Here is a 26032-nt window from a genome sequence, read left to right as displayed (position 1 = left end):
TTGGCAGCAGAGAAGCAATTCACCCTGTAATTCTACTGAATAAGGGCCTTGCTTGGCGTGGTGCCTTAACTTTGGGGTCATTTAAATCAGTTTTACCTCATTTAGAAAATCACACTTGGCAGGTATGTCATAGGAATACTGTTAAGGTAAGCACTGAACCTCCCAACTGCTTCATCAGCAGTGTGCTGCCATCAGTGAGCCTGTGGTAACTGCTCTCCCCCTCTCTGTCGCCCCCTGCAGCGGGGTAGTGGAAGTGCTGCTGAGGAACGAGGCGATGACCAACATCGCCGACAACAAGGGCTGCTACCCCCTGCACCTGGCCGCCTGGAAGGGGGACCAGTGCATCGTCCGGCTGCTCATCCACCAGGGGCCCTCGCACCCCAAAATCAACGAGCAGGTCTGACCGCTGCCCCTCTGTCCCGCCGAGACTCGCGCGCACACACACACACACACACACACACACACGCACACACGCACACACACCCTACGGGTACGAAGCGGCAGTGTCCTGTTAGTGCTGGACGAGGGCTGGCGTGTGGCCGATCGAGCCGTCTCATCAGAGGCTGTGCTCCGTTAATCAGGGTGTTTAATTAGGATGTGCGGCCATCTGTTCGCTGTCCTGTCCGTTTGCATATCACTGTCACATCTGGATATGGCCAATATTGGGGCTTTGTGTTAATCTGCCACGGATGTCTTATTGAGAATCTGGGATGCTAATTTGAAGTAACTGCAAAACTAAATAAAAACATTTTTTATGTCATTGAAAAAAATATAAAACGAGGTAAGAGTGGACTTTCCCTTTGAAAGGTTTGTTATCCATCATAGCGAGCTGAGTAAACGCTCTTTGGTATAGTGTCCAGTCGTACGTTGTTTGTGCTTCCACCATCCCCCTCCCGGACTGTGGTGCTGGTTGAGCTGTTCAGGTGGTTCTTTCTGTGGGGCACCAGCACTGAACACTACCCTTCTGAACACACCAGCTAACCTCCCCAACAACTCATTATCCCAGTCATGGCCTGATCGGGGTTAATACATCACTCATCCATTTTACCCATCTCCACTGTAAACCATCAGTTCATTCATCCATTCATGAACTCACTGTGGGTGCAGGATTAGAAGAGTTGGAGTGAGCTTTGGCCTGTTCAGGGTGTGCACCATCGGCGCCAGTTTTTACGTACACTACTTCTGCCCTGGAGGAGGATTTAGTTTCCTTTCCACCAGACTGATAGTGAGGCGTCGCCGTGACGACTGGAATCCATGCACGTGATGCGGCAGCCTATTTATTATTCGCTTTTTCTTCTCGCACAACTGCGGGTTTTGAGTAAAAAAGCAACAGCTCTGAAAACCGCCTCCTTCCCTCCTCCCACACCAGAACGTCTGGCCTTTAAGGCAGCACTATTCCGCTGAATCTTCCCACAGTTCCTAGAAAGAGGCATTGTGGGAAGGAATAAGCGGAAGTGTGGCGTGAGGGCGGGGCCGTGGGCGGGATCCCGGGGGATGGGACGTCGTGTGGAGGCTGTGCTGGTCTAGCCCGGTCACGGCCTGCAGCGGCTCTCCCGCCATCCGAGGCCCGGAATGTGACAGCAGCGCAGGTTTAATCCCCCGGCGGCGGCGCTGGTCACCGCAGGCCTCGCCCCCCGCTCGCCGAGCCTGAGCGCTGATCTGGAGAAAGAGCGGCGGCGCTGGTCACCGCAGGCCTCACCCTCCGCTCGCCGAGCCTGAGAGCTGATCTGGAGAAAGAGCGGCGGCGCTGGTCACCGCAGGCCTCGCCCCCGCTCGCCGAGCCTGAGCGCTGATCTGGAGAAAGAGCGGCGGCGCTGGTCACCGCAGGCCTCACCCTCCGCTCGCCGAGCCTGAGCGCTGATCTGGAGAAAGAGCGGCGGCGCTGGTCACCGCAGGCCTCGCCCCCCGCTCGCCGAGCCTGAGCGCTGATCTGGAGAAAGAGCGGCGGCGCTGGTCACCGCAGGCCTCACCCTCCGCTCGCCGAGCCTGAGCGCTGATCTGGAGAAGAGCGGCGGCGCTGGTCACCGCAGGCCTCGCGCCCCCGCTCGCCGAGCCTGAGCGCTGATCTGGGAGAAGGCGGCGGCGCTGGTCACCGCAGGCCTCACCCTCCGCTCGCCGAGCCTGAGCGCTGATCTGGAGAAAGAGCGGCGGCGCTGGTCACCGCAGGCCTCACCCTCCGCTCGCCGAGCCTGAGCGCTGATCTGGAGAAAGAGCCGGTCAGACAGGACCTGAAATGAAGCCCGCTGACAGGTGCGGCAGTGAAATCGGGAAAGGGAAAAAAACTGTTCTAAAGCTGACATTGACAGGAGGAATTGTCACGATGAGATGTTAGGAAGTGGAGTTGTGTTCTTGCGTGTGGGATGTTCACGCACGCACACATGCAAACACTGTGCACACACTCAACCCTCAAAGCCCTCTGTGGCAAGATGGCCGCCGTGTCGTTTCTGGCATTCCTGCCTGAACCGCGGTGGTGTTTGGCCTCTCGCTCGGTAGTGTTTGGCCTCTCGCTCTGCAGTGTTTGTTTGTTCAGTAACTCACTCTCTGTTGTGTTTTCCCATTGCCAGTGTGATTCGTTTTTTTTTTCTTTGCCTGTGTGAAAACAAACATTGCCTCATCTTCTCTTCCTCCTAGAGCTCTGTAGACAACAAAGAGTTCAAACGCTGCGGACCCTTTGATCCGTTTATTAACGCCAAGGTGTGTACCCAGTGCTGCTGAGCCCGCTGTTCTGCCATGCTTGCTCGTCGCTCCAGCCCCCCTGCCCGCCTCGCCCCCCCCCGGCCTGCGCCAGTCCGGAACCCCCCTGCAGAAACGCTGACGCACTAACGCTCTCCCATCCAGGCTGCGTGCGGCTGTCTTGCAGTTCTGGCTTCCCTTACTGTGCTGTGGAGATGAATGCAGTGTAATGGAGCTTGTTAGGGCCCAGCCCTGCCCAGCCCCGCCCCATTGGGGTTTTTGCAGTTTTTACGAAGAAGCCTCCACATGGTTCACGCCCTTTAAAAAATGGGCGTGGTTCTGTGCAATGACAAGAACAATTAGTCAACTCACCCAGCAAACCAGGAAACCGGCTGCTTTCCCTGGGGCTGTCTGCGCACGAGAGAGACTGTGTGCGTCTGTGTTTGTGTCTGTATGTGCGTCTGTCTGTGTATCTGTGTGCGTCTGTCTGTGTATCTGTGTGCGTTTGAGCTCGTGTGTGTATGTCTTTTTTGTGTGTTATGTTTTGTGTGTGTGCCAGTTTGCTTATGCGCACACATCCTTTTGGGAAAAGGGCTCCAGCAGGTGTGGAGCATCATTAGCTCCTTCCTCTCCCAGCTCAGCCTTGCCTTATATTACAGGCTCATCCCCATTAGCGCTATATCTCAGCTCTGGGTATACTCAACATCGCCTCCACTGCACCATTCAGATCAGCCTTGGCCCCTCCACAGCAGCTACGCGCGGCTCAGTCCAGTGTGCAGAAGTGCAGCAGACTGTGAGCGATTGGGGAACTTGGACAGGAATCTGTACTGTAGGATTAGTGCCGCCTTAGCCGATCGTTTTTCGTTTATCTTCGGGGCCAGCTTAAATGCTCTTAAAAAATTCCCTCAGCCAGATGCTAGCGAGCCCCGTAGGAATTATTTACAGTACGGTGCCAAACCCTGACGAGCGTATCTCACGAAAGAAGCCTGCATCCTCTTAACTCAGCCCCCCGACTCCTCCTGTTACAGACACGCGCTCGTATGTGTGGAAGGGCATTTTAATGGCGTGCGAATGTTCCCCTGGAGACGTCTCCTCCCAGGAATACTTTTTATAAATATAGCGGTAAAAATATGTAGTGGCTGGATTTTAGCCTAAATAATGGATGAGGTGTTATGAATAAGTCACGCAAATGCAGTCTGCACGCTCGGCAGTTTGAGGGCTTAGAGCTGTCATCAGAGACCCCAGACCCCCCCCGCTGCTCCCCACCCACCATCACCGCCGCGGCTTCTTGTCTTTACGCCCGGTCCTCTCCACGAGCCTCACGGGACTGTGGAACATCACGCAAGGCTTTCCTGCTGAAGCGCATCTGTTGGCTCCGCCATTGAAGAGCACGTAAGATTCTGAGTGGAGGGGAGGGCGCGTTGCTGTGGTAACGGGCTCAGGCTGATCTGAGTGAGTTGTGGATGTGAGTGACCCAGCTGTGAGGTACAGGTGATTATGGGGGGGGGGGGTTTATTATGTCTGAGATGTGGGCAGGGGTCGGGTGAGACAGGGGGGGTTTGAGTCCAACACAAGCATGGCAAACGCTGCCTTTCTGAATCGCTCCTCCACAGAGCTCTGCTATCAAAGCTTCTTCCCCGCTGCTCGAATGCTGCTGCTACGATACTGCTCAAATGTTGCTGCAACGTTGCTCCTGCGCTGCCTTAACGTCGCTCCAATGCTGCTTCCATATTAAATCCTTACGAGCGCCTCCTCTTCCTTTCCTGAACGCTGTACGGTGCTGAGATAGCGCTGTATCAGTGCTGAGATGACGCTGTATCAGTGCTGAGATGACGCTGTATCGGTGCTGAGATAGCGCTGTATCAGTGCTGAGATGACGCTGTATCAGTGCTGAGATAGCGCTGTATCAGTGCTGAGATGACGCTGTATCGGTGCTGAGATATGACGCTGTATCGGTGCTGAGATAGCGCTGTATCAGTGCTGAGATGACGCTGTATCGGTGCTGAGATAGCGCTGTATCGGTGCTGAGAGAGCGCTGTATCGGTGCTGAGAGAGCGCTGTATCGGTGCTGAGATAGCGCTGTATCGGTGCTGAGATAGCGCTGTATCGGTGCTGAGATAGCGCTGTATCGGTGCTGAGAGAGCGCTGTATCGGTGCTGAGATGACGCTGTATCGGTGCTGAGATGCGCTGTATCGGTGCTGAGATAGCGCTGTATCGTGCTGAGATAGCGCTGTATCGTGCTGAGATGACGCTGTATCGGTGCTGAGATGACGCTGTATCGGTGCTGAGATAGCGCTGTATCGGTGCTGAGATAGCGCTGTATCGGTGCTGAGATAGCGCTGTATCGGTGCTGAGATGACGCTGTATCGGTGCTGAGATGACGCTGTATCGGTGCTGAGATAGCGCTGTATCGGTGCTGAGATAGCGCTGTATCGGTGCTGAAATGACGCTGTATCGGTGCTGAGATAGCGCTGTATCGGTGCTGAGATGACGCTGTATCGGTGCTGAGATAGCGCTGTATCGGTGCTGAGATAGCGCTGTATCGGTGCTGAGATGACGCTGTATCGGTGCTGAGATGACGCTGTATCGGTGCTGAGATAGCGCTGTATCGGTGCTGAGATAGCGCTGTATCGGTGCTGAGATGACGCTGTATCAGTGCTGAGATATAACGCTGTATCAGTGCTGAGATGACGCTGTATCAGTGCTGAGATGACGCTGTATCAGTGCTGAGAGTGCTGTATCGGTGCTGAGATGACGCTGTATCGGTGCTGAGATGACGCTGTATCGGTGCTGAGATGACGCTGTATCGGTGCTGAGATGACGCTGTATCGGTGCTGAGATGACGCTGTATCGGTGCTGAGATATGACGCTGTATCGGTGCTGAGATATGACGCTGTATCAGTGCTGAGATAGCGCTGTATCGGTGCTGAGATATGACGCTGTATCGGTGCTGAGATAGCGCTGTATCAGTGCTGAGATAACGCTGTATCAGTGCTGAGATGACGCTGTATCAGTGCTGAGATAGAGCTGTATCAGTGCTGAGATGACGCTGTATCAGTGCTGAGATGACGCTGTATCAGTGCTGAGATAGAGCTGTATCAGTGCTGAGATAGAGCTGTATCAGTGCTGAGATGACGCAGTAGTATCAGTGCTGAGATAGAGCTGTATCAGTGCTGAGATGAGCTGTATCAGTGCTGAGATGCGCTGTATCAGTGCTGAGAGACGCTGTATCGGTGCTGAGATAGAGCTGTATCGGTGCTGAGATGACGCTGTATCGGTGCTGAGATGACGCTGTATCGGTGCTGAGATATAACGCTGTATCGGTGCTGAGATATGACGCTGTATCAGTGCTGCTTCGCTGTGCTCTGAGGGAACCCAGAGATCACCTGACCCGTCTCATGTCCAGCTGACCTATTTACAGGGGTGTCTGCCGTTACTTTGGGGGACTGAAAAGCTGTTTTTGTCTTCTATTTGTATTCCTGTGGGAGAAGTTTTCTTTAACTAGGCTTTTTCATTGGACGGCTTTGGTGTCGGTACAAGGAAGCAGTGGTCTGCTAGAACCTCTCGTTATTCCCCCCCTGACAGGTGTGGGGCTGAGGGGCCCGGTGCTGACTCATTCAGGGCGCCAAGGCAACCAAAGTCCTTCATATGCCCCATTCCTCTAACTTCAGTCAAAAGTGTGAACTGGTCCAGCCATTTTAGGCACCGTTCGAATAATGAACTGCTACCCCAGTTATGTCAGGCAGTTGTCGCTTGCTGGATAGAATATAGGCCTGTTACACAGAACATTTAAGTGGGTGATTAGAAAGTGCTCATGCTAGTCGTGAAACCATGGGACATAAAATGCAAGCGTCAAAGCAAGCTGTAGAAAGTAATTGATTCTGTTGTGGAAAAGAACTGTATCAGATTGGAGATTAGGCTCTGTACCCCATACCGAGCAACGTAAGTAACGATAATTGTCCTAGAAGAAAGAAAGTACTTTTTCAAGTATGCAACAAATTACATAATTTTAAGATTCAAGTGTTTTGTGCAATTCCGTATGTTTACTAAATTTGCTCCTGAAATATTAGCCATTTAAAGGGTAAATAAGTACATTTGAGTTTGCTTTTCAGGGGGAACTGTAAACTGTGTAAGACACTGAATTTGCAGGGACCATGTCGAGGTTATGTGTCCCTTAGACCTCTTGTCACCCAGAAAGTGTTCATGTCTATGTGACTGTCCATCACAGGGCCAAAGTGCACACATACTGTTGGCTAAATAAATAACAATATGATAAATAGTCTACCAAAGGTATAAGGGTTAAATACAAAGTAAATAATTGTGTAAATAATGGGAGTCTTATGATTCGTACCCCATGCATCCCCCATTAGCCTGTGTCACCAGGCAGCACTGGAGCAGGTCAGCCCTCGTGGGAGATGAAGATTTATGACCGTTAGCGCTACTGCCGTCTGACTGCGGTTCAGTACCGGGCACCATTAGGCCCCTCCCCCGTGACCTCTGACCTCAGCGAGGCAGAAGCGCACGCCAGCTGGTTATCGGGCTGCATCTGTGGCAGCGTTTCCCCGCGTGCAGACGGGAGGGCTGAAGCCCGTTAGCGTGAGGGTACGCATGCGCCCGCATGCCCCCGGGGGGGCACAGGCCTTCGCTTCACGTGCAGCTCACCGACCACGGCAGCTGAACCCGCCGCCCCCCACCCCCAGGGGGCGACGTCACGTTATCTCGCCTCATCACAGCAGGGAAGACGTCGCTGCTCCCTAGAGGCCGCTCGTCACTGCACGTTACCGTTAGCGACCAGGCAACGGCAGTGCCACATAGTACCAGAGGACAGCCCACTGCTGCAAAAATCTCTAAACCATGAAAATAAATGACCATGATGATGATGTCAGAATTGGTCTCCTGTCTGTGCCCGTGCCTTGTGATCCTCTTTGGACGCGTGTGGTGGGGCATGAGCGGTCATGTGAAGTCGTACTCCAGGGGTCACTTGCTCGAGTTCCTGTCAGAGGAACCGCGCTACCTCTCTGTGGTGCCAGGGAGGGTCTCCGATTCCATGTTGCTCAACGGAACTTCCCCTCTTCTTTGTCCCGACATGCATCTCATCTGATACGGGCTTTGTTATGCTGCAGGGTTCTCACCCAGTCCAGCTCACAGGATAGCCTGGTGGAAATGTGGTCTCAGGCCAGACAAGTAATGCTGAACGCACAGACTTTACTGTCTGTCTGCTCTGTGCGTGAGCTCTTGAGGGAAGGCCCATCACAGATGTGACACGGCAGGGTTCTTTGTGTGGGGCGCTAGGCCCCGCTGCATTCTGGGTACTGGGAGAGACAGCATGGTGGAACTGAAATGCTGCTGACTATTCCACTGGGGGAGACGAGAGTAGACAAAGAACAAAGGAGGGAGAAAGAGCTGTTGTGTATCCCACCACCTAAAATTGCATTTGTGAAAGGACTGAAGCTTATCTGGGTCTTTTTTTGGGGAGAGGGGGTGGGGTATTTTTGTTGAGTGTTGTTTCGCACTCAAAGGCTCTGTAGCCTTATTTTTGTCTTTTACGGGGGTTGGCCTTTCCCCCATTTTCTCTCTCTCTCTCTCTCTCTCTCTCTCTCTCTCTCTCTCTCTCTGTCTCTCTCTCTCTCTCTCTCTCTGTCTCTCTCTCTCGCTCTCTCGTCTGCTTTTCTTGCGTCTGTTCCAAACGCAGGTGTCGTTTTGTTTTCCTCTGGGTGGCCTCGCCCCCCCCCCCGTCCTGGTTCAAGCTGCGACCTGTTCTTCAGAGTGTCAGTTGACAGGGCCTTTTGACGGGGGGGCTGCCCCGCTGGTTACCTGCTGATTGGGTCTGGAGACGCGCCACGTCCTCCTTTGTGTGCCACCTGTCGCTGCCTCTCCCCCCTCCCCCATGGCACCTCTGGGCAGTACTCCCCTCTCCAGCACTGGCACAGGGGAGAGGGCCTTCACATGTGCTCCCCCCAGGGTCTGTGGGGGATGGGGCCTTTGAAAATTTCCCTTTTTCTTTGTGTACTGTAAATATCCAACAGTTAGTTTTTGCTTACACTATAAATATACACTCATTCAGCTCTGAGACTACGGGTTTGCTTAGGTCGGGGGTGATTCGAGAACACTTCTGAAGTGAGATTTGCCGTGTTAATTTTTTTCTCCCTGCAAAAATGTCTCAAATGGCCTTTTCAGGGTGTGAAATGTCCTGTAAGCGATTGAGAGCAGCAGGAAATTGTGTCTGTTATGTCTTATGTCAACCTAACATGGTTTATATCAACAAGGGAAAACCTGATGTGCAGGTTTACTGTTAGAGCTGGAGGCTGAGAGAGTGCCCTCTTGTGGCCGCCTGAAGGTAGCACAGCTTATTCTGGCTGGCGAAAGATTGATGAGGCGAGCATGCGGGGCCTCTGCCTCTGATTGGCAGCGCGTTTGATCTCCCCGCCGCACTGTGAACGTAGCGCTCGCTTCCTCTGCATGTGTGCCGCATGAGCCGCCCTCTGGCTGAACAGCTCCGCTCCTCTCTTCATCACGTGCCCTTCCTCATCCTCACCACCGTTGCATGAAACGCCTGCACTCTGGCGGGGTGGGGGTGTGGGGGGGTCGGGGGATTGCCTGCATCATGTATTTGTGCTGGTGTACAATATACTAATAAGTATGATCCTGCCTGTTTTTGGTTTTAATGTATGTGGTAATGTATGTTTTGTGTTCATATTTGTTTGTGTTCTTGGCGATATGATTTGTGTGTTTTCTTTAGAATGCCTCAAGATTTAATGCATATGTGCGTGCTACAGAGTGTGCATGCTTTAGCCGAATTGTCTGAGATTAGCTCCACAGGGCTTCTTTAGACAAAGTGTTCAGGTACTGGGGACACGAGGTGTTAGGGTTAGGGTTAGGGTTTATCATTGAGCGTGTCCCAGGGAGGGGAGGGTGACAGAATTGGGACCAGTTCACTTTTCCGGGTGTGAATCATCCCCACCTCATCCCCTCAAAGCATTCACTCGCTCAGGCTCCCCCTCTTCCTTCATTTTTCATCATTCCTTCACACATGACATCATCACAGAGCCATTGCATCATCATCATCATCAGCACCAAGCAGGCTCCTGCAGGCCCCTGTTCTGTCATAGCCACTGAGCTGTAGTGTTCACAGCTATGTCCACACACACTGCAATGTGCCAAATACATGAGTGAATGAATTATATACATTTTGTCCTGTTGTCCTTCAGGCACCTGAGGATCAAAGAAAGCTCTTACCCCAAAGTAGCATTACTTAAAGGATCTTCCACTTCCACTCCTACCGATCTGCACTTGCCGTCTGTTGTATCTCTGCAGTACCGTAGGTAGCCTAGCGTTCAGCTGTCTGTCAGGTTCTCGTCGGGTCTCACCCCCCCTCTCTCCTCTCCCTGTGTCGCCCCCCGGTGGCCGGATGTCCCCCCCCCCTCCCCATCTCTCTCTCTCCCTCCCGTCTACGGCAGAACAACGACAACGAGACCCCCCTGCACTGCGCCGCGCAGTACGGCCACTCCGAGGTGGTGCGCCTCCTGCTGGAGGAGCTGACCGACCCCACCATGCGCAACAACAAGTTTGAGACGCCGCTGGACCTGGCGGCGCTCTACGGCCGGCTGGAGGTGGTCAAGCTGCTCCTCAACGCCCACCCCAACCTGCTCAGCTGCAACGCCAAGAAGCACACGCCCCTGCACCTGGCCGCCCGCAACGGACACCTGCCCGTGGTGGAGGTGCTGCTGGAGGCCGGCATGGACATCAACTACGAGGTCAGAGCCCCTCCCGTCCAATCAGAGGCTCGCCTCCTCTCGTATCAAAGTCACTTTACGTAATTGCTTCATACTACAGTGGCAGACCTGGTTCTTAATGTGAGCTGTTATGGTTCAGTGACCCGTCTGGTGGGAGGGGGGCTGTAGGTTAAGAGGGTTGGAAGAGGCTGAGGTTTGAGGAACAGTTTGTCCTAAAGTGACCCGCGATTCGGGAGCCGTTCTGGCCCCTCGGGGCCCCATCTGCAGGAGCCGTGGCGCTAGCCATCTGCCCCGTGTTTCCTCAGGCTGCGCCGTGTACAGCAGGGGTAGGCCCTCCTGCGGCACGCAATTAGCATGCGCCCAAGAGCTGGAAATGGGCCGCTTTAATTCCTCAACCAAGTAATTGAGCTGGGTAGTGGGGTTCGCAGCCTGTGGGGAAGTGGAGATGAGTGACCTGTAGTCAGTCGTCTGTGAGTCTGTTCTTGTGGTCTTCATCTCTGACCACAGCACCTTCAGTGCTCCCAATCCAGTCCTGAGTGAGTGTGTGAGTGTGCGAGTATGCAGCTATATAAGTTTGTGTGAGTGTGAGTGTGAGTGTGAGTGTGAGTGTGAGTGTGAGTGTGAGTGTGAGTGTGAGTGTGGTGAGTGTGAGTGTGAGCATGTGCATTTAGGTATGTGTTTGTTCACGTGTCCATGCTGTTCATGCTGTGCTCGCTGTGTCTGACCCGTGTGTGTTTCAGACGGAGAAGGGCAGTGCCCTGCATGAGGCAGCGCTGTATGGGAAGACTGATGTGGTGCAGAAGCTGCTGAGAGCAGGTCAGTGTTTGCTGGTAAAAACAGAGCAGTCTATGCGCTGCAGCGTGTCTCAGACTACGCGCTGCAGTGTGTCTTAGACTACGCGCTGCAGTGTGTCTTAGACTACGCGCTGCAGTGTGTCTTAGACTACGCGCTGTAGTGTGTCTCAGACTACGCGCTGTAGTGTGTCTCAGACTACGCGCTGCAGTGTGTCTCAGACTACGCGCTGCAGCGTGTCTCAGACTACGCGCTGTAGTGTGTCTCAGACTACGCGCTGCAGCGCGTCTCAGACTACGCGCTGCAGTGTGTCCTGCGGCGTGTGCTACACCTCCCTCTGTCCCCTGTGCCCCAGGGATCGATGTCAACATCGTGGACGCTAAGGGCCTGACCGCGCTGGACACCGTCAGGGAGATGCCCTCTCAGAAGAGCCGCCAAATCGCAGCGCTCATCCTGGGTGAGGCGCTAACGCTGCTGCCGGGGCACGCGATGGGCTGTCCTTTTTTACTCCGTTTATTTACTGTTTTTCTTAAACTTTAATGTTGCTCCAGTTGAAACCTGTGGAGATGTGACTGACTATTTACTCTCTCTGTAGGTCACTTGACAGGAACTCCCCCAGACATGGCCCTGCCTCCTCCCCCTGCCCCTCCCCCCTCGTCTGAAGAGAGCCTCAGCCCCAAGAAAAAAGGTCTGTGCTCGCAGCGTCCCTCCGAACCCTTGGAGGGCGCTGTTTAGAGTCATCTAGTTTCAGTGCTGCTTTACTCTGTGTTTACAGGCCACTCCTCAGCAGTGGTCATGTTTGATTGACAGGTTTACAGGTTTGCACAGTGGTGCTCCTTTGATTACTTGAAGCCGAGATCCTGCTTGGCGTGACTCCACAGCACTCGCTAATACACTACTCCTGTTATCAGAGCCGCCTTTCACACACTTGGTGAAAGGCGGCTATGATTTTCCTGCAGCTTGTGAATTAGTTTGGAGTTTCCTGTGTGTCTCTCCCCTGTCTCACCTCTGCATATTTTGTGTCGCCTGCCCTGGGCTGTGTATTTCTCATCTGTCTCACCCGTCTCTCCTGTCTCTCATCTCTCTCTCCTATGTCTCACCCGTCTCTCCTGTCTCTCATCCCTCTCTCCTGTGTCTCACCTGTCTCTCCTGCCTCTCTCCTGTGTCTCACTGATCTCTTATGTCTCTCATCCCTCTCTCCTGTGCGTCTCTCCTGTCTCTCATCCCTCTCTCCTGTGTCTCACCCGTCTCTCCTGTCTCTCATCCCTCTCTCCTGTGTCTCACCTGTCTCTCACCCCTCTCTCCTGTGTCTCACTCATCTCTCCTGTCTCTCATCCCTCTCTCCTGTGTCTCACCTGTCTCTCACCCCTCTCTCCTGTGTCTCACTCATCTCTCCTGTCTCTCATCCCTCTCTCCTGTGTCTCACTCATCTCTCCTGTCTCTCATCCCTCTCTCCTGTGTCTCACCTGTCTTCACCTCTCTCCTGTGTCTCACTCATCTCTCCTGTCTCTCATCCCTCTCTCCTGTGTCTCACTCATCTCTCCTGTCTCTCATCCCTCTCTCCTGTGTCTCACCCGTCTCTCATCCCTCTCTCCTGTGTCTCACCCGTCTCTCCTGTCTCTCATCCCTCTCTCCTGTGTCTCACTCATCTCTCCTGTCTCTCATCCCTCTCTCCTGTGTGCTGTATCTCTCACCCGTCTCTCCTGTCTCCTGTGCTGTGTGTCCTGCAGGCTGCATGGATCAGCAGGTGAGTGAGCTGATCTCAGGGCTGGCCCCAGGGCCGGAGGAGGAGAGCCCGTACGAGGCGCTGTTTGAGGCCACGTCCTGCCACTCTCTGGACAGCCTGGCCAGCGGCAAGTCCTCCGACAGAGACTCCGGCCGGCCGGACAGTGAGGCGGGCAAGGTGTGTTCTGGAGAAACATACACACGAGCGCACACACACACACACATATATACACACGCGCACACACACACACACACACACGTATATACACACGCACACGCACATACACACGGCACAGAGGCGCAGGGTCTCCCTTCCAACTCTTAAATGGGCTTAGTCTTAGCCATTGACTGGCTGTAAACATTATTGGATAATGTAGTGTTTAAATCCTTCCAAACTGCCTGTCTCCCGCACCAGCAGCAGACTACACAGTGTTCCTCAATTGGGTGGCTCTAAAGACAGTGTGATCCTCATTTTCTCCACTAGAGGGGGACACATATCCACCCAAAAGTGTTTCTGTGTCTCTCCCGCTCCTCAGTTTGCGGTCAGGTTCTTTTTAAAGCACACTACAAAGAGCCGCTTATAATGGGATTTTCATCAGGTTTTAATGACTTAATCTTCCATCAGATATCTGTATATATATCCTGTCTTTTAAGATGGAAAAACATTTTTATCAGAAACTCAGACATGCTAATCTTTAGAATCACAATTAGGCTTACTTTCTGAATATTCTTTGATCCGTTGCAGGGTTTTCGCTAAGATTGAGGCGAGGGAAAAAAATCTAGTAGTTACTGACTTAAAATGTTGTCCTTATAATTCCCTAATTTCAACTATTTCTTGCCTTTTCCTGTATAAATCTTTTGCATCTTGGCTGTTCTGAAACTTGAGTTAAGACTCTTCAATTTTTAAGTTTCAAGTGCTTTATGCTTTGAAAGCGCAAAAATGCTTAGATACATTAATAAAAGGCAGTTACAGCTGCCAGCAAAGTTGACAGCATCAGACCAACCACATATGATGGTTAAATTCTTCCTGTGCATTTGTGCCATGGTACCTTTCTTTAAGATGAGGACACTGTTTAAATGTGGTTTTGTGGAACACGTTAAATATGTTGCGCAGTTAGAGACGTTTGTGGGAAAAACGGAGGAGTTCTGCTGTGGAAGAGGGGTTGTTAGCCTCTAACTAACCTCAGGGGACCTGATCCCCTAATAAAAAGGCGACTGCAGCAGTGGTTCTGTGGGATGTGAGACTCCACTAGTTGTTGGAAGAGCTATTTATGGCTCTGTGTTAGGGCATGGACTGAAAGTCCACCTCCCCGAAACCCTGAACCCACTTACCCCTCCCTTCTGCCCCTGTGTGGGTTTAGTAACTCCAGGCAGTTCATATCACTGAGGCATTTTGGGATTGTTGCCTGTAGGTGGCGATGTGACTCAGCTGCTTTACCCCTGGTCTTGGGTTTCTCCCTGTTTTTGTTGTGTTGGTGCAGAAGGAGCGGCCGGTCCCCCCCTCACAGCCCCCACCTGACCAAGCGGAGGAAGTCAGCTCAGAGGTAAAGCCCTTTAAATACTGCAGTATGTCCTTCTACCCATATGTGGCAGAGGAAGTGGGGTCAAACATGGAGAGCTCTCATGTGATCACAACAGGGAATAGTTTTACAGGTTAATGCTTTCATTTTTGAATTATTGCTCAGTATATGTGGAACCAAGTGAATTTCATATTAATGCATTGGAAACTTTACACTCAAATAATCTTCGCTAAAGTCTATGAATGAACAACTGTAAAATATGTTTGGAAACAAATGTACGTAAGCGTTAGACCCCAAAACCATGCTGACCCTCATGATTTCAGCTAAGTACGTAAAAATGACATCATAAATATGGTCAGGCGCTGGAGGTAAGCGCTGTTCTAAGAGTGTAGACGGGCCATGGCGTTAGACAGTGCAGGCCTGGCTTCTGTGGCTGTGACCCGGGTGTATTAAATGGCATGGATCGATGACGATGGCTGTTTGGGCCACAAACTGAGGGTCTGACAAGCTGCTCCAACACGATGGAGTCATAAGGTGGCACTAAAGAGTTTCTGTTTAAAAAAAAAAAAAAAAAAACAATAATTAAAAAATAATAATAATAAATTTTTAGTATTTTAGTATTGACCCAAGTTTTAACATACATAAATTAGTACCAGGGTCTACATTTGAGTTTAGTGTCAAAATGGAGCGCACTTTCTCTCTGATTTGACCCCTGTTTATAGGGCTGGTGCAGCGTAGTTTTGGACCACTGTTTATAGGGCTGGTGCGGCGTAGTTTTGGACCACTGTTTATAGGGCTGGTGCGGCGTAGTTTTGGACCACTGTTTATAGGGCTGGTGCGGCGTAGTTTTGGACCACTGTTTATAGGGCTGGTGCGGCGTAGTTTTGGACCACTGTTTATAGGGCTGGTGCGGCGTAGTTTTGGACCACTGTTTATAGGGCTGGTGCGGCGTAGTTTTGGACCACTGTTTATAGGGCTGGTGCGGCGTAGTTTTGGACCACTGTTTATAGGGCTGGTCGGCGTAGTTTTGGACCACTGTTTATAGGGCTGGTGCGGCGTAGTTTTGGACCACTGTTTATAGGGCTGGTGCAGCGTAGTTTTGGACCACTGTTTATAGGGCTGGTGCAGCGTAGTTTTGGACCACTGTTTATAGGGCTGGTGCGGCGTAGTTTTGGACCACTGTTTATAGGGCTGGTGCGGCGTAGTTTTGGACCACTGTTTATAGGGCTGGTGCAGCGTAGTTTTGGACCACTGTTTATAGGGCTGGTGCAGCGTAGTTTTGGACCACTGTTTATAGGGCTGGTGCGGCGAAGTTTCGCCTGTGGAAAGCTTTGTCAGAGCTGTAAATGCGTGAGAACGGACCAGTTTCCTGTTTACTAACAGTGGAGAGTCCACACGCAGCTCACGGGCGGAAACGAGATGAACTCCAGCTTTTGAGCTTCTGCCTCTTCTGCATCATTTCATCAGTAAACTGCTTTAAAATATTTCTGTAAAGCCAGAGCTGTGCTTTTCCTGTAGACAGAGGTATGACTCCAGTTATGATTAAGACTATAGGAGTGCAGCTTGGTGGCATTTCTTCAAGGCTAAACAGCTGTATCTAATATAAATGGAAGGATAATTTCAGGATGTGGTCTAGTCTAGTAGCCTTGGCACTGGATACGAACGCTGAAGTCACATAGAGCAAAGGACGATGTAGAGTCTATGTCTGTGAGAACATCCTTAGTGTGATGCTATAAACTGATCTCCAACATCTGTGTACCTTCACAGATAACTGACAGAATCGAACCATTGATTTGGGTGATATCGCTTTGTGAAATATGATGTCACATGGATGTCGAACACTGATAAAGTCTTAAACTATAATATATTGCTATCAATTGCTAAATAGCGGCTCAGTCGAATGGTTTTCTGTAATGTGAATGCTGAGCCTGTTATCGATTTCCCTGGTGCGGAATGGCGTTTCTGCATTAATGCGGACGTGTTTGACACGAGACTGCGAGACTGAGTGAGCGTGCAGGAATCGGGACAGTCGCAGGGCCACTTCTGACTCCTGCATTGATTAATAGAGGAAATTCATGCTGTCGCTGCAGCTCAGCTCGCTGTTTTCGAAGGGACGTATTTCATTTAAACGCGCGCATTTGAGTCAGCAAACTTTTAATTTATGTCCAGGCCAGGTAGTGCATTTAAGCTTGGGGTTTTTTTTTCATCAGCTGCAGGACCAGCCATCTTACAGTCTTGTATGAGCTGGGCCAAATGGTTCTGGAGAGTTACCGATTGATTAATCAGGCAGAATCAGTCAGACGGGAATTGATTGATTACATTAAATTCACCCCCTCTGTCATGGTATGGATTGTCCCGGTCTCCCCCTCCTTCCCAAAGCGAGTTGGTATACCCCCGTTTGCTGACAGCCCTATAAAAGCTCCCATCCCTCACCCTTTGAGCAGTTGTCAGGCAGCCCGGTCAGACTTTGATCAGCGCGTTGCGCTAACCACCCTGTCTCGCCGGAGACAAACGACCTGGCGCTGCCGCGGAGCTTTATCCGCCGTAGTGCTGACTGTGGCTGATCAGTCCTTTCCTGCTCGTTTGGTAAAGCTGTTCCTAATTCTCTGTCCAAGCCACTGCTTTTGTGAGATAAGGAATCTTTCGAGCAGCCCGGTAACTGGGTGTGTGATCCAAAAGATAAAAGTAATTTTTTAGCAGAATTGCCTAACGGTGCAGGTTTCGTCGTTACTTAGCACACATTTGGTAAATTAAAGCATTTGATTGCGCAGCCAACTTACCTGACCTGATTATTTGGGTCTTGAGTGATTTCTCACTTTTACAAAGGGGCAAACCCTGCAGCTTTCCAGGGCCAGGGCTTAGCCCTCCTGCGTTAAGGGCCGTAGCTCTGTCCCATGGATGCAACACACACACGCGCTTGCAGACGCACACACATACGCAAAAGTGTTCAGAAGCGCACATGTAAATGTCAGGCTCCCAGCTGTCGGGAGTTAGCTGCCAAGCCACCGCCACCCTAGCCCCTGCCCGCACCCTGACCCCCGGTCATCCCCAACATCCAAATTACGCCCTCATACATATTCAGCCGACTGTGCAGTGGAGGGCGAGTGGGCAGAAGGGGGAAGTCAAGTGGAAAGGAACTACGCCAGTGAAAGAGGTAAATTATGGTTGAGCTGTGGATGGCTCACAGGTGGTCAGAAAGGCCGAGAACAGAACCATGAATGGATTGGGGTGAACATCTGGATCTTCTGGTTCTCAGCCGTACTCTGGAGTTAATCTCTTAACCGAGGCCTTCATTGGGCTGATGGCACTATAAATAATTAGTGAGAGATCTGTAAATCCACAGGAAGGGAGCTTCTTGGCCAATTTCCTCAGCTTGACCAGGTGGGGGTGCTGTAGCTGATTTTCTCCTCTCCCACAGGCCCTGTACATCAACAGCAGCATGAACGAGAGGAGCAAGCCTGTGGAGGAGGAGGAGGACCACACCTACGAGCTGCTGCTGTCTGCCCAGACCCAGTTCAGACAGGACCCCCCATCCAAGTCAGGAACGGGTCGGTACAGCCCAGCCAATGCTGGCCCAGCACACTCTGCCTCCCACTCCTGTGCACTGTCTCCCCCCCCCCCGCCACTCCCACCAAGCTGAAGTATATAAATAACCCAAACATGAGGCCAGAGTCCTCAGATCATACTTCATGATACTCTTACTAGCACTATCTACAGCTCTCTCTGTCTCTCACGCTGACACACACATACACACACATACACACACACACACACACCATCACTACTCTACTTTCACCTGTAAGCAGTGTGTTTTTCCTCATCGCTGGGTGTAATTTTTTTCCCCCTCGGGACAAGGGGGCGGGGTTTATCAGAGACGGCCAGTCACTTTAGGGGCGGTGCCTGACCTGCACTCTTCAGCACTTCAGCTCTGGATAAGGGCTCTGGACGGAGGGGGCACAGAATAAGAGAGCCTTTGTTCAGCTCTGAGCCCAGCGCAGCCAGCACAGGTGTCCATCCAGCCCCGCCAGGCCCCGCCGGGCCCCACCCACAGCATTCTCTCAGCACGCCCTGCCGTGACCCCCACACATGACATCATCACAACAGGCCCACCGTACTGTCAGGGGATGCATTTACAGATGTAGCGATCTGCAGGGACAGGAGTGGGGCGGGTTCGAGGCGTATTAATTGCAGGGACAGGAGTGGGGCGGGTTCGAGGCGTATTCATTGCAGGGACAGGAGTGGGGCGGGTTCGAGGCGTATTCATTGCAGGGACAGGAGTGGGGCGGGTTCGAGGCGTATTAACCGCAGGGACAGGAGTGGGGCGGGTTCGAGGCGTATTCATTGCAGGGACAGGAGTGGGGCGGGTTCGAGGCGTATTAACCGCAGGTGCAGGAGGGAGTGAGCCGAGTGCTGGGCTTGGCAGGGGGCCCGTCGTTATCCAATCCATTTGGCCATAGCGCTGGATCAATAGTCATTTTCACCGGCCCTTGGGACGGGGGTAGGGGTGGGGGTGGGTGAATTGGAGAAAGTGTGGATCCAGGATCTGGTCTCCTACAGAGACTGGGTCCCAGGGGGCCCCCACCGTTCCGTGGCGTCCCGTGCCCGGTTCTTCGTGTAGGCCTGAAAAGGACGGGGGACAGGGGAATGAGGGGGGGCCACCCCTAAACCTGAACAGCGCAAGAATTGGCGAGGGTCTACTCGCACCCAAAAACCGTGACCTTTCACACTTAACGGGATTATACGTGCACCAGGGGTCTGCTGGCTCTGGCTCCCAGCTCCCCCCTCCCCCCCTGGGCCCCCCCGGACCGCGCGGCGGTGCGCTGCAGCCCGCTCCATCATGAGCTCAGGCTGGAGCATCGGGAGGGATGATTCATTACCGGTGCCACTGCTTTTATTACAGACGACTCGCCTTCACCCAGCTCTCCTTCCTCTCCACGTTTGAGTGGCAGGTCCTTTAATTGGATTAAAGGATATTTAATTAGGGGCTATAATGATCCGGCGTCGTTAATGTAGATGTTTCAAAATTGTTCCTGAAACCCCCGTCCTCTCCTTCTCCCACTGTGGTTAGAATTAACGGGTCCCCGCCAAATAGAAATGACGAGTTGACAGGTGTGGAGTGCTCATGTGGTTGTCTCATTTCAGGGGGTTTTTTTGAGTTCAGAATTTTGAAATAGAGGTCTTATTCTTTTCTTTTTTTTATCCTTAACCATTTTTTGAAATGTTGATGACAATACTAATTAATCTACGGTACTTGTGGATAAGAAAATGAAATATGAAGCATTGCTTTTGCTGCTTTAACTTTAGTCCTGTAACCATGTGACAGGTTATGAAGACACTCTATTAATCTACGTCTTGTGCTAGATACATAAGGGCCTGCTTAACAGTCCTGTACCATGGCGGTTATGAGCCCTCACCCCTCCTGTAAGGGTGTATCAAGGTGATCAACCCTCAGTGTCCCTGCGACACTGTATCAAGGTTCCAGGTTAGCAGGCTCGCCTCAGCGATCCCTGAAGGTTATGAGTCAGCGGGCGTGGGGGCGAGGGCCATACGCTGTCCCCTGTGTCCGGTTCCCATGCTGCTCCTGTCAGACTCTGCGCGGCCCGTGTCTGCCTTCCGCTGTTCCCCCCGGACCCCCCTCGGGCCCATGCATTATACATGAGCTCGTTAAGCATTGATTTCCTCCAGAATCTGCATGGTGCTCTGTCCCCTGCTGTCAGCAGGTGGGGTGGTGGGTGGACTCAAACTCTGCCAAAACTGTTACTGTGGGAGAACTTCCCTAAACTTCGGGGTTTAGTCTTATGACATTAGTGTTTTTCACCTGTTTTAGAGAAGCCAGCTTCCATACGGGTTCCAGCCTGTTGTATGTATTACAGTAGCTTACGTAAAGCCAGCATCCAGGTTGAATTGTATGGCTGGTGTGGAAAGGAGGTGCCTCCGGTCATTGTAACAGCTGTGTCCCACCTTCCTTTGGATAATGTGATCTTCTGGTCTTTTCTGGTCCAAAACCCTTAGCTTTTTTACTGTGTATGAATTGATGTAAACAGGATCAAACAATGTAAGTATCGTATTTGTCTTTGTTTCCAGATGAAGATGGTGCATTCCAGTCTTCCAACAGCCTCCTACCTCAGGTATTGATGACCCCTGAACCCCCCCCCCCCACCCACCAACACTCACACGTGCACAAATGCACAAACACAATCACCCCACAGCAGTGAGTCACCTTGCTGTAGCCCACTGTGCTGAGAAACTATTGCTTTGGTTGTGACAAATATGTCACAGTCCAAATATTACCTGTTTTTACATCCTTGTTCTATAAGTCCTGCTTTCCTCATATAGTAGATTTTTTTTTGCTTGTTCACAAAAGTACATTCTGTTTACATTACCATAACTAGAACCAGACTTAACTATCACACTATCAAAAGGCAGCAATTCTACAGAAAAACTACAAAGAAATTTCTTTAGGCATTTCCTCTGATATTGTAATTTTCTTCGTATTTCTCTTTGAAAGGTTGTCACAGTTCCTTGAGTTTCACCGGTATTTGATCTGAGACCTTAATGATTGAGGCTTCTGTTGTGTAGTCCTATTTCTTTGCTTCACTTGCTTCAAATTTCATTGTCTCTAGGTTGGCTGTTTTTCCTCAGTTCAGTGAGTGGACATATTGGAGTCTCTGTTATCTCTTAAATTTAAACCGCCCCTGTAAGATGGATAAAACAGCAGCGTATAGCCGCACGCACACAGTCCTTTTTATAGCTTATGGGTCCGTGGGGTTAACAGCTTGAATGGGAAACACATTCTCCCAGGTCGTGTTCACATGCCCTCTGCTGGTCTTAGTGGAGGGCGAGTAGCAACAGCTTGTTTGCCTAGCCTGTGCAGTGCAAGCTCTCTCACGTCTTCCCGGGGGCTCTTCCCAGTGGTAAATGTAGCAGCAGCAGATGGGATTGACTAAAGACTGAACACTAAACGGTCCAAGCAGGGTCCTTGAGGTACCCCCATCAGTAATTTACTTAGACGAGGTGATTAAGAAATGTAGAGTATAGAGCGATTCCGAAGCAGCGATTGCACTTGTCACTTCAAAGCATGTCTGTAGGTCATGGTACACAGTGTCTCCTTGAGATTGACAGCTCCTTTTAATCTGCAGTTTAGCATGCAGTGGAAGTGCCAGCCGTCCTCCTTGTGGTTGTGTGATTAGATTAGGTCACTAGAAAGGGTGAATAGAACGAGCTGTTATTATCTATTACTCTAATGTTAGAAGAGGACGCTCGGATTTTGCTAATTGCAGATCGCTAATTCCGAAGAGGCCTCAGTGGGAAAAGGAGACATTGGCTGAAGTGTGACGCACAGTCAGCCTTGCGTCCCGTTGCTACGCCCTGCAGCACTTGACCTCTAAGCCTGCATTTGATTAGAAGGGCAGAACACTGCAGTGGTCAGACACCATCCATCTTCTGAGGGACGCTGACCTCCTGCCCCCAAGAACCTTTCCGACTACATACTGCATTACACCAGTCTGATTTATAATATAATAGATGTGCGATAAATCTTATCAGCAACTTTATTTATTTAACATATAAAGGAGTTCTTTCCAGGGATTTGGGCACTGTTGTGAAGTGTAAACAGGAAAGGGAGGGAGCTGTAAAAAGAAAAGTGGGCTGTGTGGTTTCTAGGTTTTTCTACAATTTCTCAGTTTGAGTTTCCCCTGTGGCTGCTGAAAAGCATTCTGAACGGTGTGAAATAGGGTGTTTTAATAAAAAGACTGAGCGTGCGTGTGCGTGCGCGCGTGTGTGTGTGTGTGCGTGCGTACACTGAAACGTTTACATTTTTCACCCTACCTTCCAGTCGCTCTTTTCCACCCTTCAGACGGCCGCGCAGCGAGACGTCGGCGGCGGTTTTGAAAAAGCGAATCTCTCGGGCAGCGGCTCGTCGGGTCTGTTACGCTGATCTCTGCATACGTGCCTGCGCCTCTCCGGTTCCTGTCAGTAACACCGGTCCTTCTCCGGCGTCTGCCCCTGATTGAGAGCCCCTGTCAGGGGCCCGGAGTGCGCGCTGAGTGGCTCTGTCCCCGGCCCTCCGCGCTGGTTAGCGCTAGATCTACGGCCGCGCTTCTGCCCAAGATTTACACCCACGGCTGCTCTGCCTTTTTCTCTCTCTCTCTCGATCGCTCTTGCTCTTCCCTGTCTCTGTACAGCCCGCAGCAGCCTTTCCTCTGTTTTTGTCTGCCCATTCAAGCAAGAAGCAGCCATTTCAGTATCGTCTGGTTTCCTGTGTATGTATCGTCTGGTGTCCTGTAGATTTGTAAAAGCGGGCGCTCGCCGTTCTTTGTCTTGAGTTTTCTTCTGCCTCTTCTCTTTCCTGCCCGTGGCTCAAGGTAGCCTGGCTCATTTTTGTCACTGCACGTTCAGACAGGAAGTGGCTATTTTTAATTTTTTGTTGACCTCTCCCAAAATTGTATTCCCTCACGTCTGCTGTCCCGCACATGTCCATCATAACGATTGTGTCAGCGGTCGGTTAATTAGATTAAAATTTGCCTTCTATTGTCCGACTCGGATTTGTATCTGAAAGAATGTTTGGGAGCAGTTACCCACAATAAAGGCTTTGTTTATTAAGAATGCCGGGTCAGTTCATTGTTAGCTGCGGCAGGCTGTCATGTGATTCCTTCTGAGGGGTGCAATCTGGTGGTGTGTGCTGACTGTTCCTCTCCCTCCCCCACAACGGGCAGAACCGGAAGCCAGCTGCGCCCGGTGACCTCCGACCCCCGGGCCAGTCCTCCGACACCCTGCAGCCCCCGGGGCAGACGTTTGGGCCCGGCCGGGCGGGGCTCAGAATCCCTTCAGGTGAGTGCAGGGGGATGGGATCTGCTGCTCAGTGCTGCGATGGTCAGTGCAGTCTGTGACTCATTTTCTGTGCGGTGTAACGGGTATGTCCTTGGGCTTGTAACCAAGAGGTTGCAAGTTCGAATTCCAAGTCGGGTCCTGTCATTCTGTGCTTGAGCGAAGTGCTTGTATCCTGCTGTATAAATGAATTCTATGAATGTGCCGTGGGAAAAAAGTTCTGCTGGGCAAATACTGAGTGCGGTTTAATATAATGATGTGTACAACTAATTATCAGGGGGTGTTTCCACATCATGGTCCACATTTGCCACTGTAAACAGTAGAACAATAAGAGACGTTGTGGTCTTTACTTCCCATTCTCCATTGTCAGGCAGTACAATAAGATGCAGCTGGATTGGTTGCCTATGTTAATCCTGCATGTGAACTGTTGATTGGTATTCTTGGGAAACAATCGTGGATTAAGGCTTTTTTTTGAGTTGCTGATTGACTTCACTTAGAAACTGAACTGGGAAACTAATCTGGTCAGAAAGTTGTTCAGAATTCTTGATCAGATTCTGCCCTGTTTCACTCTCTGTATATCAAGTTACGTGCAGTGTATTTTTTGTTTATAAGGAATGTGTCCATACAAGCCTTACATTTATCTCTCACAAGCTATTGTTCCATTTAACATATGTAGTCTGTTTTACACCCACACGCGCACACACACACACATACGCATGCACACACACACACATACGCATGCACACACACACACACACACATACGTACGCACACACACACACGCACGCACACACACATACGCATGCACACACACAACACACACACACACACACACACAGCACACACACACACACACACACACACACGCACCACACACACACACACACACCACACACCACACATACAACACAACAACACATGCACCCCAAAGCACACAACACAGCACACACGCCATCACACACACACACACGCACACACGGTTGGAATCGCAGCGCTCTTTGATTTGAACAGAAGGGAGTCCTGCTCGACACCATTTCCATTTAAAAGCAGCAGCCGCTCTCAGAGGGAGGGGCCGGAGCTCCACTCTCACCCCTCCCCCACGCCCCCCCCTCCCCCCCCCGCTCCTGTGAGCCTGCACACCCAGAGCACGGAGCACAGAGCGCGGGATCGGCAGGAACCAGCTTTGCCTCGTGTGCGTAGCGCGGAGCACCTGTTCCGCCTCCCTCAGCCAAACGCAGACTAACTGTGCTCTCAGCACACCAGAGACTCCTCTGTCTGCCGGGCCGGGCCTCGGCTGTGTCAATATCACAGCCACAGCAGGCCCAGAGGAATCCCCCCTCTGTTCTTAAGGCTTTATTCGGTTCATCTTTTTTTTTAAAGTGTGTTCTTGGTGTAGATTTTCCAAACTGACCTAGTACAGTGCAGTGTGCTTCGTATCTTAACATTTATTTCTGATTATCAGTGTCTCTTCTTAGCTATGACAGTAAGATATGATGTGTGGACCTATTTTTGTTAATATCCCATCCAATGTGCATTCTTAATAAAAATATAAAAAGTTGATTGTCAATAATTGTAGGCCATTAGTCTTTAACACAAGACTGAACACAGTTATGTAAAAGGAAAACATCATAATATTTAGTGACATTTTGAAAATATGTAATTCATGCAATTTGTTTGCATAGCTCTAATCATTGCTGCCTCAAGTGATTTCAACAGAGAGGGCCATAAAACCATCCACTAGAAAAAAATGTGGAATTTAATGTCATAAAAGAAATTTGGTGCCCAATTAGGGGTGTACATATCCAATTCCCTCCCTAATTTAGAATGTCCAGTTGTCTGCAAGTCGCGCTTGTGCATGAACCTCACTGCCAGTTTGGGACAGTGCAGACATCCACAGTTCTCCTGTGAAACACATGCAGCCACTGGCTGCTTCTTTTCACACTGAATACAGCAGCTGTAGTACAGCTACTGCAGAATGGACTGGGAGGAAGGCCTTTCATTCGCAGATTTAACAGCAGTCCATGGGTGTTCGATCAACCATCAGGGTTTGCTAGATAGCTGCCTGAACCCTTCCATACCCTGGGCAACATAATCAGTAATTGAACATAGCCCTATGGAGCTACCGGCTACGGTCGGCACTGGTATGGTCCAGGTGCGGTTCGAGACTGTGGGGCTCAGCCAATGGCCAGTCCCCTAACCACCTTCGCTACACAGCAGCCTGCTCGTCTCGCATCTTTTGATGAGCGTGCAGAGAAGTCATTTTATTTGACTTTCCTTTTGGATGTATAGATTTACTAACGTTGTTACTGATAGCCATGAGTAATAAACCCGCCTCAACAATGTTTCTTGGACTGTGGTGTCTTATATGGGCCAGTGTTTCTGTCGCTCTTACATACTGGCTTTGCTGCAGTGTAATCTGTTTTTAAGCATATAACTTTTATACTGCCACATGCTTGCTGTCCTCAGGGCGTGTGACTCCGCCCCTCCCCAGGCCTCGACAGCTGGTCTCTGCTCCCGGAGTTTGGAATGAGGCTGGGAACTGGGCGAGCCTCACAACCCCCCCCCCCCCGCCCCCCCATTTCACATTTGCACAATCTCTCTATTCATGACACAATTCCTTTATCATGCGGTAATGATTTTTATATCTCTAGCTGGAGCTTTATGTTCATTTATAGTTTTGTTTAAAAACTCTACCCAGGGCAAGCTGATGATTGGATGTACCGAGCGCACATAAAGTAAATGGCTTTCATAAAGGTGATAGC

At 51.0% G+C, this 26032-nt stretch overlaps 1 protein-coding gene across 6 annotated transcripts in view; it reads left to right on the top strand.

The window, feature by feature from the left end:
* LOC135234348 (ankyrin repeat and SAM domain-containing protein 1A-like) overlaps nucleotides 1-26032 on the top strand; it is a 102250-nt gene that overhangs the window by 18724 nt on the left and 57494 nt on the right. For 5 of the 6 annotated variants that reach the window (XM_064298853.1, XM_064298852.1, XM_064298850.1 and 2 more), the window contains 11 exons: nucleotides 241-397; nucleotides 2632-2694; nucleotides 10132-10428; nucleotides 11148-11223; nucleotides 11555-11656; nucleotides 11795-11887; nucleotides 12930-13102; nucleotides 14406-14468; nucleotides 17863-17992; nucleotides 20529-20572; nucleotides 23159-23273. In XM_064298853.1, coding sequence (XP_064154923.1) covers nucleotides 241-397; nucleotides 2632-2694; nucleotides 10132-10428; nucleotides 11148-11223; nucleotides 11555-11656; nucleotides 11795-11887; nucleotides 12930-13102; nucleotides 14406-14468; nucleotides 17863-17992; nucleotides 20529-20572; nucleotides 23159-23273 — 1313 coding nt within the window. The remainder of the gene's footprint in view (nucleotides 1-240; nucleotides 398-2631; nucleotides 2695-10131; nucleotides 10429-11147; nucleotides 11224-11554; nucleotides 11657-11794; nucleotides 11888-12929; nucleotides 13103-14405; nucleotides 14469-17862; nucleotides 17993-20528; nucleotides 20573-23158; nucleotides 23274-26032) is intronic. The other variant, XM_064298854.1, reaches the window with a different exon arrangement.

Source organism: Anguilla rostrata, chromosome 11 (assembly GCF_018555375.3).
Source record: "Anguilla rostrata isolate EN2019 chromosome 11, ASM1855537v3, whole genome shotgun sequence".
NCBI lineage: Eukaryota > Metazoa > Chordata > Actinopteri > Anguilliformes > Anguillidae > Anguilla > Anguilla rostrata.
Note: the sequence above shows the minus strand (reverse complement) of the source record. Positions and strands in the feature narration are given on the sequence as shown.